The following is a 14,717-nucleotide window of genomic DNA, read 5'->3' as shown; positions in this document are numbered from 1 at the left end:
AAGTATTACCCAGAAATGCCTTGGTTTAGGTGATTACCAATCTCTCTCCTCTTAGAAGCTATTTTGAAAATCCACCCTTCTCCAAGCCTCCCACCTCATACCCTCAGTCTCAATGGACTCCTTATTTTTGAGATAGTTTTAAAGGCCATACTGTATTTGCCCCCTAACTTTCAAGTCCCTCCTTTTGGCAGTAGATCCTCCAACCCAGCTCTTTTAACCTCAGGCTTCGACTCAACCCATCCCACTGAGGTTTCCCAGCTGAGACCCCAAGCACCATGTGACAGACAAGCCATCCCAATGCGCTCTTCCGAGGTCCATGAGCATAAAATCTACGAGTTGCATTCCACTAAGTCTGAGGAACGTTTGTGAAACAATAAAATAACTACAATACCTTTTTATTCAAAAATTTACTTTTCTTAGCTTAGGACTAAAATAAAGACCAAAACAAAATTGCTCATCTCTTTCTCATAGTAACTCTCTTACCGGAGTCACATCTTCCCTGGCTGCTTCTGTTTCCTGGCCAGCTTCTTTGAGAAGAATAAGGTACACTTACTGTCACCTCATTTTTTTCCTCAAATATGACCCACCTGAAATTGCTTCTGCCCAGGACGCTAATGACCAAAGCCAATGAACACGATTCAGACTTTCTTGTATTTATTCTTGATGTAGTAATGGACTCAGCTGAGCACCCACTGTTTCTGGAATCTTTTTTTCCTTTGACTTCACTAACTCCACACTTCAGGCTTTTCTTCATTAGCTGCTGCTCAGTCATCTCTCCCAAGATCTACTATTTCTATCTACTTCTTAGGTGTTTTTCTCCCCAGGATTCTGTTATGTAAACAGGCCAGAGACAATCCCTGTGTGATAGCCTAAAATGGTCCCCATACTGTTTGCTTCTCCACAGCCGGCTAAGGCCCTTAGCCCAAAGCCTGCCAGCACCACCTCAAAATCTCACACATTTAATTGCTCTAAATATAGTCAAAAATAAATTAATTTTAGCCCATTTAGAGCCCACCTTCTTTACATGCCCCATGGAACTCCACCCAATGTCCGCTAACCATAAATAAGACAAATCTTGTAGCTGTGAAAGACACCAAACCACAGCTCCCTTCAGCACACTCTGACACAGAGGCTCCCCAGCTTATTGCTGAGTGACATCTCCCAGATGTGTAAGTCTCCTCTCTGCTTTTCCCTTCTGCCCCTTCTGGGCGGTAGCCCCACCGAAGTTCTCTTGCAATCTTCTGCAAGTGCTACCCAAATAAACTTGTGTTGTTAGTTGTCCTGTTTCTTCCTTGATCAACCCCCAAATTACCAGAATTTACCAGAGATCCCAATCTTAATCTCCTTTTTTTCCACTCTTAACATAACATACAAACATACCTCTGCCTTCAATGACATCCTCGCATGTGCATAACCCTCATTCTTTACCAAAAGTACAGATCCCTCTCAGGTTTCCTCGACAGTACGTTTCTTTTGTGTTTCTCTGCTCATGGATCTGACCAGCAGTGTCATTCTTCTCTCTCAACCCAGAACCTAAGAATCGTTCCAAGTATTCCCGTCTCTTTCTCACTCTCACTCACAAATCCAACTAGTCTCAGACTACCAGTGATTTTATCTCCTACATATCTCTCACGTGTGTTCTTTCATCTCCATCAGGCTCTACTTATTTCTCTGCTAAATGGTGTAAATCCAACAGCTTTTTTCACAGTCATCCAGTTATATCAACTCTCCCCCTTAAGTCTTTTAGCTGCTTTCCATCCAGATGTCTCAATTGAAGGTCCAAAGACATCCTTTTTAATCGACATTTTCAGTATGATCCCTTACCCCATACGCTGCAGTTATATGGAACCATTTGCATGATTCTGAATGCCACACACTCTCTCACCTTCATGCTATTACAAGACTTCTTGCCTCTCCATCCCCTTTCCATCTGCCTGTTTAACTCTTACCAACCCTTCACATTTCAGTTCAAGTGTCTTCTCAGCTATAAAACCCTCTGTTATATCCCCAGTTTATTTTTAGGAATGAATTACCTAGGAATATGAATAAATAAACCTAGAGTTTATTTCAACTGCAGACTTACCACATTGTATTGCTGTTAATTATGTAGTTGCACATATCTACAACTATACTCTGATCACTTACTGGTAGTGACTATTTTTTTTTCATCTCTTAAACTTAGGAGCTTGGAAGGGTATTTGACACATCATAAGATACTAAACAAGTTTTGTTGAAAGATTGAAAAACTAGGAATAGGGTAGGACTACAAAAATTTTGAATATCACAAATCAAGCCCATTTGTTCATCTCAAACATTAAAAAAGTGTCTTCAGCATTTGCAGCTATGATGGATGATTGCTACTTTATGCATATACATTTTATGCATCGTTTGCTTACTAATACTCTCCTTCTGATAATATGCCTCATATTTTCGGATATCCTTATGTGTTAGCTCTACATCCTCTATTAGGTATAAACTTGAATATGGACCCTATTTCCTTTGAAAATGCTTGTAATGTCTACTTGAGGAAAGGTCTCATATTTTTTCTACCTGTTCAATAACATATTTTAATAGCTGAGTTACCTGTGAGAATAATAAAACTAAGAATATGGTAACAAACATTTTTGAGGAGCATATCATTCAACTTTTGATCCTGGGCTTATGCTTTGAACAGTTCTGTAGACATTCTTTTTAAAGACTAAAACAAAACAACATACCAAAAATAAATAAATAAACTGTTTCCCTTTCATTTGCACATAAATATAGTAAAGCTATATTTAGACTTATAACTAGATTTAAAATATTAACTACAAAAAATAGATAGGAAATGGGCACTTTTTAAAAGTATTAGAGGATACTTTTCTCAGAGGAGTTTTGAACTACAGAAGGAAATAATTATATGGCCTATATGTGGATTTACATAATAAAATGTTATATTGTCAAAGGAATCCATGCTGTCTTCTTGTACATATATTTGTGCTACAAAACTTAAAAATAATATAAGTAAAGAATGAAGTATTGATATGTAAGCAGACATAACTTTTTGAAACGAGTAAATGAAATATAGTTATTACTAGCTGCAGGGAAAAGGATGTGCCAGTAATAATGGAAAACTTTAGCAACAGTATTTTCTTTGTAAATTTTAATATAGAGGGAAAATAAACAATGTCTATGGTTATCAGATTTTTCTGGAGATGTAAAAAGATGATTTTTCTACACATATGTCTGTAATGCATGCTCATTAATGGCATAAAGCCATACGTAGTCGGGTCTCAAAGGGACTCCAGATCTATGATTCAAAATATTTCATTTTCCAGACAAAGAAAGTGAAGACTGAAAAATCAAGTGCTTTGTCTAAAGCCACACCATTAATTTGAGATTAAGCCTGGCTACAACTCAGGTGTTCTGATAAATGTCTATTATAAAAATATGTGTGTAATGTATGAACGTATAAAATACATCTGTATCACATCTACGTCTGTGTGTATTTTTAACATGGATATTTACTATTAAAAAGAATTGTGTATTCTTTCTGCAAATCAGACAGTGCTTTATGGTTAAATCATTAGATCATCAAAAGGATACATTAAGTGTTGCTTAAGGAGCATAGTGTTTATCAGAAGTCAATAAAATGTTAATGGTGCCTCCATAGGTCCTCACAAGTATCATTGAGTTGTCTGGGAAATTGACTCTATGTACACAATACTTTGGGCTAACCTTTTTTACAATAGCTTTTGTTCTCTGAAAAAAAAAAAAAAGAATCATATATTTCACAATAAGTTAGCTCCTCATTTTAAATCCTAAATATTTATTTGCATGACAAATTATTACTATTCCAAAGAAATCAATGCAGCATAGAGCATCAAAAAATATTTTTGATAACACATCTTTTATGTATTAAGGACTTAAATTTACCATTATAGAAAAGGTGAATGAAGAAACATTTACCCTTAAGGAATACAACAACGTTCTCAGAGAAATAAATGCATAAAGTAAAATAATACTTTTTTCTCCAGTTTATTTACCCCTACTACCTCTATAACTAATACATCAAAATCAAATATCATTTGAGATGATACCAAAGCGCTTTAGAACTTGCTCTCCACAAATGGTAGCTGTTTATTAAAATGTTAACAGTAGCTTTGACAAAACCACAGTCATGTTTCTTAACAAAGTCTTACCCCAGGAATTGTTGGATGACTGTTTTATTGTTCAATAATTAGTCTTAGGAGTCCCAAGTGACCTTTAACTTTTACCTTTCGTAACTGATAATGAACCGTAATAACAGGGAGATAACCAATTCAATTTTGTAACATGCATAAAATCCAACTTAATTTCCCAAATGAGCATTTTATAAACAGTGAGTAGGAAAAATACATAAAACAGAGGTGGACATTACTATTTGTGTTCCGGTATTCCCCTCTGCTTAAATGTTACTCCATACAATAAAAATAAAATTATTATGTTCTACAAAGAGTAATGATGATCAGTCTTGAATTCTTCCTGGTAAATTTCAAGGTAGAAGCACACTTATCTTCATATCTTCCTCTTAATGTAGCATATTGCTTAAATGTGTACACTGATAACTTTCTCAAAACAAAAAATTTTTAATAACTTGTCAGTTACATGTGTCCTTAATACTGTGTAGTGTCACTTGTATTTAAAGAAGAAATGCCGACTCCCACTTTTGAGACTTACTTGTTTGTGGGTTCAGTGGGAAGGGAATATGGTCAAGTTAATTAGAATCTTTGTATCAATGGTACACGCCTTTTATTTTCAATACGCTAATGACAGTGACTTCAACTTAAAGGTTCATATCATCAAAATAGAAAACAAGTTTGTGGAAAAGAAAAAAAATAAGATTTGTTCTATACTTTTAATATGCAAAAGCCTGTGGCATAGACTAGTGTTTTGAAAGACAGTCACAATGGGGTTCACTTGGAGGTTGTTTTAAAGACAATGTGTATTTTTACTTTTTTTAAAGATGTAGTCTCACTTTGTGGCCCAGGCTGGAGTGCAATGGGCGATCTCAGCTCACTGCAACCTCCACCTTTGGCGTTCAAGTGATTCTCCTGCCTCAGCCTCCCAAGTAGCTGGGATTACAGGCGCCTGCCACTAGCCGGGCTAATTTTTGTATTTTTAGTAGAGATGGGGTCTCACCATGTTGGTCAGGCTAGTCTCGAACTTCCTATCTCAGGTGATCTACCTGCCTTGGCCTCCCAAAGTGCTGGGATTACAGGCGTGAGCCACTGTGCCCGGCTGACAATGTGTATTTGAAGTGTACGTGTTATGACTGCAAGAGATGGAAGGATAGAAATTTATGTGGCCATGTGTATTGCATTAACTGTAGAGACGGTAGAGTTAAGAAAGTCTAAAACAAGCCTTGTTTTCTCAAGGTCATCCCTTCTTGACACTTTCATCCTCTGCTCCCTACTGCAGAATCCCAGTCACCTGTGCAGACTGCCTATTCTGTCAAGCTTTTGGGGAGAATATACTAGTATTTCAGAAATAACACATACAAGAATATAACAGCAATGATGTTTACTTGAGTTCTTTAGAAGCTCTTGGATGACTCTTCGACTGATGAAATGGCAGTCTATACAGATCCCCCGAGTACTGAATGGTAAAATTCAGCAGAAAGGGCGCACAAGAAATTTTCTTTGACCTCTGGTGTAACAGTAATGGCTGTTAGAATTACAAGTCGCATTGCTCCCAAGGGGTAGAGTTCTGTTCGGTTTATAGAGAGCTAGTCCCACAGGACTCTACTCAGCAGGAGATGCTGTCTGTTACATAAGAGTTCTCAGTGTTAAAGTGGACAATAACTACACCCTTTCTCATGGTACAGCTGTGTCCAAAGACACACGGACCTCTCCCCAATCTCTCTCTCCTTTCTTCCCTTTCTCTCTATCTCTCTCTCTCTCTCTCTCTCACACACACACACACACACACACACACACACACACACGCACACACACATACATGCACATACACACCCAAGCCTAATGTACCTGCCAACTAATGATTAGCTAAAAATAAAGCAAACCTGCGCAATACAGATTTGGAAACATTAGGGCTGAAAATCATGTTGAGAAGGAACAGGAGGACAGGTTTTTTTCTTCTTCTTTTTTTGTGTGGGCTTTTTTCCCGTCTCTCTCTCTCTTTTTTTTTTTAACCTATGACAACTCGTTTTTAGCCCTTCGTCTTGTCTTTGCTATTGAATATAGTCTTGAGAAGCGTTGATTTCATTTTAGCCTCACTCCCCTGCTCCCACCGCTTGCCCACACCCACAGCTGCCACTCCTGGGAGTGGGGGCACTTCCCTGCTATTCCGCATCCCTGCAGACTCCCTTGCCACTCCTGAACATTATGTCAACCTCCCCACCTCCACGCTTCCTTACTTTTAAAAAGGTGCAAAGAAAGAGCTGTGTACTGTTTTTCTTTTTTTCCCAAAGATAAAACCTGAGACTCGATGCTTGCTCTCAGGAATCCTAACTTAGAGGCACGGCCACTCTCACACCAGTCCAAGACTTCTCAGAGTTCACTACACAGGGCTGGGGGCTGGACCCGCAAAATCGATTTGCCCATCAAGTTAACTTGGTCGGCCTGGGACCCAAGGCCAGGGTGAAGGGGAGACATCCCGGGCCCTGTCGCTTTTCCCTTGAGCCTCCAAACAGCGGCGTAGGGCTGAGATGCCCCCGCCCCCGGCCCCAGGCTTTGGAAGAGCCTGGCGCTGAGCAGGCGCCCCGGAGCGGGGTCTCGGGGGTCCCCGGAACAGTCACGTGTTCTAGAGACGCCGTTAAACTACCGCCTTCTCTTCCCACCGCCGCCTCCAGGTCCTGCTCCAGCCGCCGCCGTCGCCGCGGGGTGCAGGAGCAGCTGCGCAGGGCAGCGCTCCCGGGAGCCCAGGGCCTGCATCGGTCGGGGCGCCCCGAGGTACAGGCTTCCGCCCCTCACTGTCACCCCCTGCCGCGCCGGGTAGGCCTGCACCGAGGGGCCTTGGCGGGTCCTAGCGCTCGCTGCGAGTCCGCACAGGTCCCTGGGAGCCCGCACCCCTGTCTCTGGTGCCGGGGCGTTGTTGGGGGTCCCAAGAGGGCAGGGTAAGGAAGGCGAAGGGAGCGCGGCTGGAAAAATGCGGATTAGGGTGGCGGATCAGGCAATTGTCAAGAGTGAAGAGACAGCGGAGAGGGTACTGGGCTGAATTCTTCATGTCGAGCAGGTTCCTCCAGTCTCCAACTCACCCGGGTGGAGCAGGCGTGGGCCGAACCCGGGTGGAGAGTGTAGGGGATCCGCGGAGGAGCCACCTGGGGAGGGGGCGGGGAATGGACGGAGCGCTGTCCCCGGCTGGACGCGCCCTGGGTGCAGCCAGGAAGGCGTCCGGAGCTGGGAACGGCAGCCCGAGAGGTGACTGGGTCAGGGCTCAGCCCTAGAGGGTCTCTGGCGAGGCCAGGGGCGCAGCCCGCGGGGCGCCACTCAGGCAGTCCAGTTGACGCGAGCGGTCCAGCACTGACCCGAGCCCGGCAAGCAGCTGCGCTCCGAGGTTTGCGCTTCTATTTGCAAGGTGGCTTCATATGACAAAGGCAAGCAATAACAAACATCCATAGAACTCGAATTCCAGAAACAGGAATTCTTTTTCCCAAGTTCACAGACCTTTAATTAATCTTTTAAGGGAACTGAGGCTTTGTGTTGGACCAAAGCCAAAACGATTTTACCATCAGCCGTGGAAAATAGCCTAAGGCTCTTTCAGCCGAATTTTGCAGTCCGAATGCAATTTTAGATTTTAGATTTCTCAAGGGAAGAGAAACTCTGCCGTTAGAATTTGGAAGGGAGGGTGGTGCATGCCTGTGTTTGTCAGCTGAGCAGAGCTGTATTTATCTTTCCAATTCAAATTGTGGCATATTCTGGCTTTAAGAACAAACCATGGGAATATTTAAGAACATGGACTCATGCTCCTGTTCCACGATCACAGCAAAATAGACAATAGTTGATATTTTATCATTGCAGGAGAAAAATAATTACATATATTTTGTTCTTTTGTGTGATTGGCATCCTTTGTGAGAAGAATGATGTGTATTTTCTAAAGGCAAGAAATTACTCGAACAAAGAAACCTTATTTAAGTGTACAAGTCAGACTTTTAATATCCTTTGAATTCCCTGCAGTTTCTCCTATTATTCTTAAGAACTATCTACTACACTCTTAAAATACTTGCAATCTATTCGGAAGGTTTCATTTGTTTAGGTGAACAACTTATAAGAAAATGCCAATAAATCTTTAAGAAGACATTGAATATCAGTTGTCATAGTTTAATAACGAACTTTCATTTTTCACACTTTTTACTCAGAGACTAAAGTTCTGTGTTTCAGCATGGAAATTTCCATGGTAGGAGATACAACTAATATAAAAGAGAATAAGTAAAAATAGTAATTAGATATAACAAAAGTTTCATGCTATCGATTTCAGATCTCTTATCAAATAATATTCCATGTTAAAATATTGTTTCTCTGGTTATATTTTATAATTTCTATAGCAATCTGAGAAGGTTCACATATATCATTACTTTTATTATAGATAAAGTATGTTGCATAAAAATGTACAGCACTTATAATAACACTCATTGAAAAGTAGAGGGTTATTAAACGTATTTGCGTTTCCATTGTAGGTCTGCTCATTGTATTTTTCAGGAAAAAGGAAGGGAAAGGGTAAGTTTAAGGCAAGAAATCGTGCTTTTTTTGTTTGTGTTTTATTTAAAGAGCATTCTTGTACCTTAGATTTTCGACTTAAATCTGATTGGACAAGTTTTTCTTAATGTTTAAACTATCCCCTGGCTACCAGGAGGCACTTAAAAAAAAAAAAAAAAAAACCTGCATGTCCACACCCCCCACCCAACTGCCAGCATTTGCAATATTCATTATTTAATTGTAAGAAGATATTCTCCCTTCATTGGATCAAAGAATCACCTAATGTTCATTTTGTGCACACTGTATATTAGGTATTATGTGTTTGTATGTTTATGGGGTAGATGGTGTGGTGTGGGACTAGAGGGAGAGTAGGAGAAAGTTGACTACAGTTACACAAAAATGAAATGAATAAATGAATGTTGAATGAATGTATGAATGCTGAGACAATTTTTTAAATTTGCTAATTAATCTATCAGTAGCTACATCAAGTAGTACTCATTATATTCAGCAACAGTACAAGTGTCGATGCTATAGTGAAAGAATATATTGCTGGCAGTCAGGACAAAGCCATTCATTTATTAATTAATTCATCATCCAATTTGGGGCCTTTTATATCTCAGCAATCTACAGTTACTCAGAGTTTGAACTTGAATTAATCCATCATAGAATATTCTTTGCATAGTACTTGTATTAGTCATTTTTGTGCTTACAGCAGAGCAGACCACCTACCAGAATATATGTTTAATAAACACTTCTTGATAGAATAAAAGAAGGAACAACTAATCATTCTTAGCTATTCATTAATAAAAGGGGCCTATCCTTTAAAATTATATATAAATTATTCACTTTCTTAAAATTCTCAAATATTTTAAGGAATGAAAGAAACATCCTCAGTTTTTTCTCCAGCGTCCAATGAATACTCAGGATGGCATTTCTTTCACCTTCTTACTAAGGATATGTGGTTTTATAATTTAATGCATTCAATATTTTATGTGCATATATTTAAAATAAAAGTTTTAATAACAGACTGCACAGTTGTGGAATCTGATGTACTTCTTTTTTCACTGACATTTTTTAAATGTTGTAAATATATCTTGGAATTTTAGTTTCATGTTGCCTGTGTGATAGCCTTTATCAATGAAGATATCCAAATGAAAAATTTAAAGCGCTAAACTCTCTTTATTGTCTATTTAGGTATCTCTTCCTCATCGCATTTTGGGGCCATTTAAAACATCCATAATTTTAATGGTTCCCTATAAATATATATGTAAACATTCATGTACACACATATATATGCACACACAAATATATAGTCATACTTAGTCATAGTATATCCTGAATTTCCCCACATTACCAAGATGATTCATTTCTGTTATTTTAAAGCCAGGGAAACTAAACTGCTTTTCTAAAATGATTGGTAACGAATATTTACTTAGCATCCACTGTGTGTAATATGCTCTGTTAAACATCATTGCTAGAATAAAAATAATTGAGACTTTTATCTCCATTAGAATCTAATAGAGCGTTCTAACCACATGGATTGGAGAAAATCTGAATTTTAGACTCAAAACCACATTGTTTCTATTACCACAAATTGTGCTGCATCTTCTCTTTCTTCAAAAAATTTTGGACAGCAATTTTACACTAAATAAGTATCATCCACAGTTACATGTTTCAAAAAAGCACAAAGCCATTGTAGAAGGGGCTGTCCAATTTCTCTCTTATTCTTGCTTAGGTAATACAAGGAAAGGTCATCAGTAACAACTGACCTGCCACAAAGTTAAAGAAAAGGATTGACTCCAGAAAGTAAGTAAAGAGAAGAACAGCTAAGTAGGATTGCTATTACAAACAGCCTGTACACATTATGAGTATACACAAGATCATGAATAAGCTGAATTGAGCCACGGGGTCATCAGAACTCAGGAAATTAGGCAAAAGCACCAGTCAAAGCTGTTTTGATTAGAAGCCTGCTGACCTATCCACAGTAGTTGGGAAAGGCTATTGACTGGGAATATGATGAATAACATGATTCAGTAGGTCATGTGAGTCACTTTTGTACTAGGTATTCTTTTTCATTGAAGCAATATTAACGTATATTGTTGGCTAGGGTCTAAGAATGAATGAATACAGTCCTGAGTCTTTGAATTAACTTATCCTTCAAAAGGATGTAGTTAGATTCCAGAAAGTAACTTGATCAACATAAAATCACTTGTAGAAGTTGTGAAAATCTTGTAACTTTTCTCATAGCACAACAATGATTCTGTCATCTTGTTTGAAACTTACTATGTAAAGAACTGAAGTTAAACTTACTTGTAATGAATGTATGTACACAATAGTATTTGCTGTTTAGAAATTTATTGAACCAGAACCTGTAGGTCCCTCATAAATTAAAGATAACAGTCTTTACTATTAATTTAAATAAGGTTTTTTTGTAGTTTTAGTATAATTATTCAATTATGGATCCAGAAATAAGTAGATAAACATGCATTGATAGGTAACAAAAGTGCTTTTCTAAATACATATATATCACAATCCCTATGAAAATATGTTTATTGGAATTAATTTGCTTGCTGGTTTGTGTTTTCTGTAGGAAATTTCTGTTAAAAAAAAAAAAAAAGGAAAGTGGCAGAGCACAGTGGCTCATGTCTATAATCCCAACACTTTTGGAGGCCAGGAGTTGAGACCAGCTTGGGCAACATGGCAAGACCCCATCTCTACAAAAAATAGAAAGATTAGCCATTCGTAGTGGCAAGTGCCTGTAGTCCCAGCTGCTTGGGAGGCAGAAATGAGAGGATTGCTTCAGTCCAGGTGTTCAAGATTACAATGAGCTGTGATTGCACTACTGCACTCCAGTTTTGGCAACAGAATGAGACCCTGTTTCTAAGAAAAACAAAAAAGTTTTTAAAAAATGAAAGTCCTTATTTTCCTTAAAGGAGAGGAGGGTTTTTTTTTTTTTTTGCCTTTTATTGGTATGTTTTAGGCAATTTAGTGCTTCATCAGGCAGTACCATCAAAAATATAAGATGTAGCGGTAAATACATAATGCCATTGTGGTATGACATTAATTTTATTTGAAACAAAAAAACTTATGGGGAGTTATATTAATATTACTTCTACATTTACATTGAAGGTATAATGTTTTCCTTAAACAACAAATTCATTAATTCATTTGTAAGCCAAAATCTATACACAATTTTAAAATTCATTAACAGTTGAAATTTATTTGTTTAAAAAAAAACACTTACAGCACTACTAGTCCATCAGTGGTTGTCCTAATCAGAGATAGTATATCTCAAAAGACTGAGGATTGGTCACAGAAAGATTTCATCATCCAGCATTGTGTTCACACAGTAAACAGTACAGCTTGATAAACACATTTAATGAGTACCTACTATATGCATCTAGGTCATGAGCCAGTGATACTATTCCCAAGCAGTTTAAATTTGAACATTGTGTGAACTAGGTGATATTTATTTCTAGAGTTTTGTTTGAATTTTTTATTCTCTCATAAACATTTATTTAATACCTGCAGTGGTAAAGTTACTATGCCATGTATTGGGATGGAGACCAAAGTGAGTAAGAGATAGTTTCTGCTTTTCCATTGCTTGTAAATCAGCAAGGTAGACTGGTAGGCATTACGATGCCGTGAAAGCAGATTACGATATGCAGCATTTGACAACTGTAGATAGAATGTAACAGGAGTTCTGAAGAGGAGGTCATGTGCAGTTGAGTTGACCAGGACAGGTGACTTTTAAGTTTGGCCTAGCTTGAGATCGAAACGAAAGGAATTTTAAAGGTAAGATTATGGGACTAAACTATGCACCAGGTATCTTGACTTGGAGAATAATATTAATGAGCAAGTGTAAATTATGAATCTTGAAGTTCTTGTCTACATTTGCCTTTTTCTTTCCTTACGTTATTTACTACATAAATTTTAAAAATACAATCTACCTCAATACAAGTTAATACATCTTAGAAGTATTGATAAAATTAAACTTACTGTAATCATTATTGGCTGATATTTGCACTGCACTTGGAACCAGTTAAAGATTTCATAAACTTTCTTAGGAGATTAATAAGGTCATGGGAGCTTATTGTAAAACTTAGTTTCCCTCTGAATAGATTAACTTAAAGGAGTCATGTAATTTTTTTTAGATTTCTAACAAATGCCTTTTTATTCCAGGCAGGACTATAATATGGATTTAGAGCTCAGTGAGTATTATAACAAGACACTTGCCACGGAGAATAATACTGCTGCCACTCGGAATTCGGATTTCCCAGTTTGGGATGACTATAAAAGCAGCGTAGATGACTTACAGTATTTTCTGATTGGGCTCTATACATTTGTAAGTCTTCTTGGCTTTATGGGGAATCTACTTATTTTAATGGCTCTCATGAAAAAGCGTAATCAGAAGACTACGGTAAACTTCCTCATAGGAAATCTGGCCTTTTCTGATATCTTGGTTGTGCTGTTTTGCTCACCTTTCACGCTGACCTCGGTCTTGCTAGATCAGTGGATGTTTGGCACAGTCATGTGCCATATTATGCCTTTTCTTCAGTGTGTGTCAGTTTTGGTTTCAACTTTAATTTTAATATCAATTGCCATTGTCAGGTATCATATGATAAAACATCCTATATCTAATAATTTAACAGCAAACCATGGCTACTTTCTGATAGCTACCATCTGGACACTAGGTTTTGCAATTTGTTCTCCCCTTCCAGTGTTTCACAGTCTTGTGGAACTTCAGGAAACATTTGGTTCAGCGTTGCTGAGCAGCAGGTATTTATGTGTTGAGTCCTGGCCATCTGATTCATACAGAATTGCCTTTACTATCTCTTTATTGCTAGTTCAGTATATTCTGCCCTTAGTTTGTCTTACTGTAAGTCATACCAGTGTCTGTAGAAGTATAAGCTGTGGACTGTCCAACAAAGAAAACAGACTTGAAGAAAATGAGATGATCAACTTAACTCTTCATCCATCCAAAAAGGATGGGCCTCAGGTGAAACTCTCTGGCAACCACAAATGGAGTTATTCATTCATCAAAAAACACAGAAGAAGATATAGCAAGAAGACAGCATGTGTGTTACCTGCTCCAGAAAGGCCTTCTCAAGAGACCCACTCCAGAATACTTCCAGAAAACTTTGGCTCTGTAAGAAGTCAGCTCTCTTCATCCAGTAAGTTCATACCAAGGGTCCCCACTTGCTTTGAGATAAAACCTGAAGATAATTCAGATGTTAATGAACTGAGAGTAAAACGTTCTGTTACAAGAATAAAAAAGAGATCTCGAAGTGTTTTCTACAGACTGACCATACTGATATTAGTATTCGCTGTTAGTTGGATGCCCCTACACCTTTTCCATGTGGTAACTGATTTCAATGACAATCTTATTTCAAATAGGCATTTCAAGTTGGTGTATTGCATTTGTCATTTGTTGGGCATGATGTCCTGTTGTCTTAATCCAATTCTATATGGATTTCTTAATAATGGGATTAAAGCTGATTTAATGTCCCTTATACACTGTCTACATTTGTAATAATTCTCACTGTTTATCAAGGAAAGAACAAATGTTGATGTCATATAAAATATATTTATAATAACTGTTTATGTATAATAAATATAAATTCTGTTAACATGGAATTTAATTTATGTGAAAGAGTTCTGGATTTGAATATCAGTTCATAATATGTGGAAGATAATTTATTCAATTATGCAGCCAGTGTCAATCCAATGTATAATTTCATTTTAGAAAGTAGTTGTATTACCTTTCACTTCCATCTTGTCTTATAAACAAATAAAATTTATTTTTTGTTGAAACTAAAAGTTGTATCTAACCAGTATTTTTGTCCAAAAATATAATAGGAAAAAAGTTTCTTGAGGAATTTTTTATTTCAAACTTGAAGAATATCTACCAGCTATCTATATTCATTTCTACTCCACAGGCTTCTTAATGTTTAGTTTGAGAGCACAGAAAAAAGTTAGTATGCCTGGAAAATCATAAGTAAATGACAGATGTATGCCCAAATTATGAATATAAACATTAAC

General features: G+C 37.7%; 1 protein-coding gene across 5 annotated transcripts; it reads left to right on the top strand.

Moving 5' to 3' along the window:
• Positions 1-6,708: 6,708 nt before the first annotated feature.
• On the top strand, positions 6,709-14,495 carry NPY5R (neuropeptide Y receptor Y5). 5 transcript variants are annotated; one of them, XM_017970171.4, is made up of 4 exons: positions 6,709-6,932; positions 8,657-8,696; positions 10,411-10,481; positions 12,858-14,495. In XM_017970171.4, exon 4 carries the CDS (start codon positions 12,871-12,873, stop codon positions 14,206-14,208), a length of 1,338 nt encoding a protein of 445 aa, XP_017825660.3. In that variant the 5' UTR covers positions 6,709-6,932; positions 8,657-8,696; positions 10,411-10,481; positions 12,858-12,870; the 3' UTR covers positions 14,209-14,495. The 5 variants fall into 5 exon arrangements, with proteins under 5 accessions (XP_017825660.3, XP_035148641.2, XP_035148639.2 ...); XM_035292748.3 differs by having other exon boundaries at positions 6,837-6,974; XM_035292750.3 differs by lacking the exon at positions 10,411-10,481.
• Positions 14,496-14,717: the final 222 nt, after the last annotated feature.

Source organism: Callithrix jacchus, chromosome 3, assembly GCF_049354715.1.
Source record: "Callithrix jacchus isolate 240 chromosome 3, calJac240_pri, whole genome shotgun sequence".
Lineage (NCBI taxonomy): Eukaryota > Metazoa > Chordata > Mammalia > Primates > Cebidae > Callithrix > Callithrix jacchus.
Note: the sequence above shows the minus strand (reverse complement) of the source record. Positions and strands in the feature narration are given on the sequence as shown.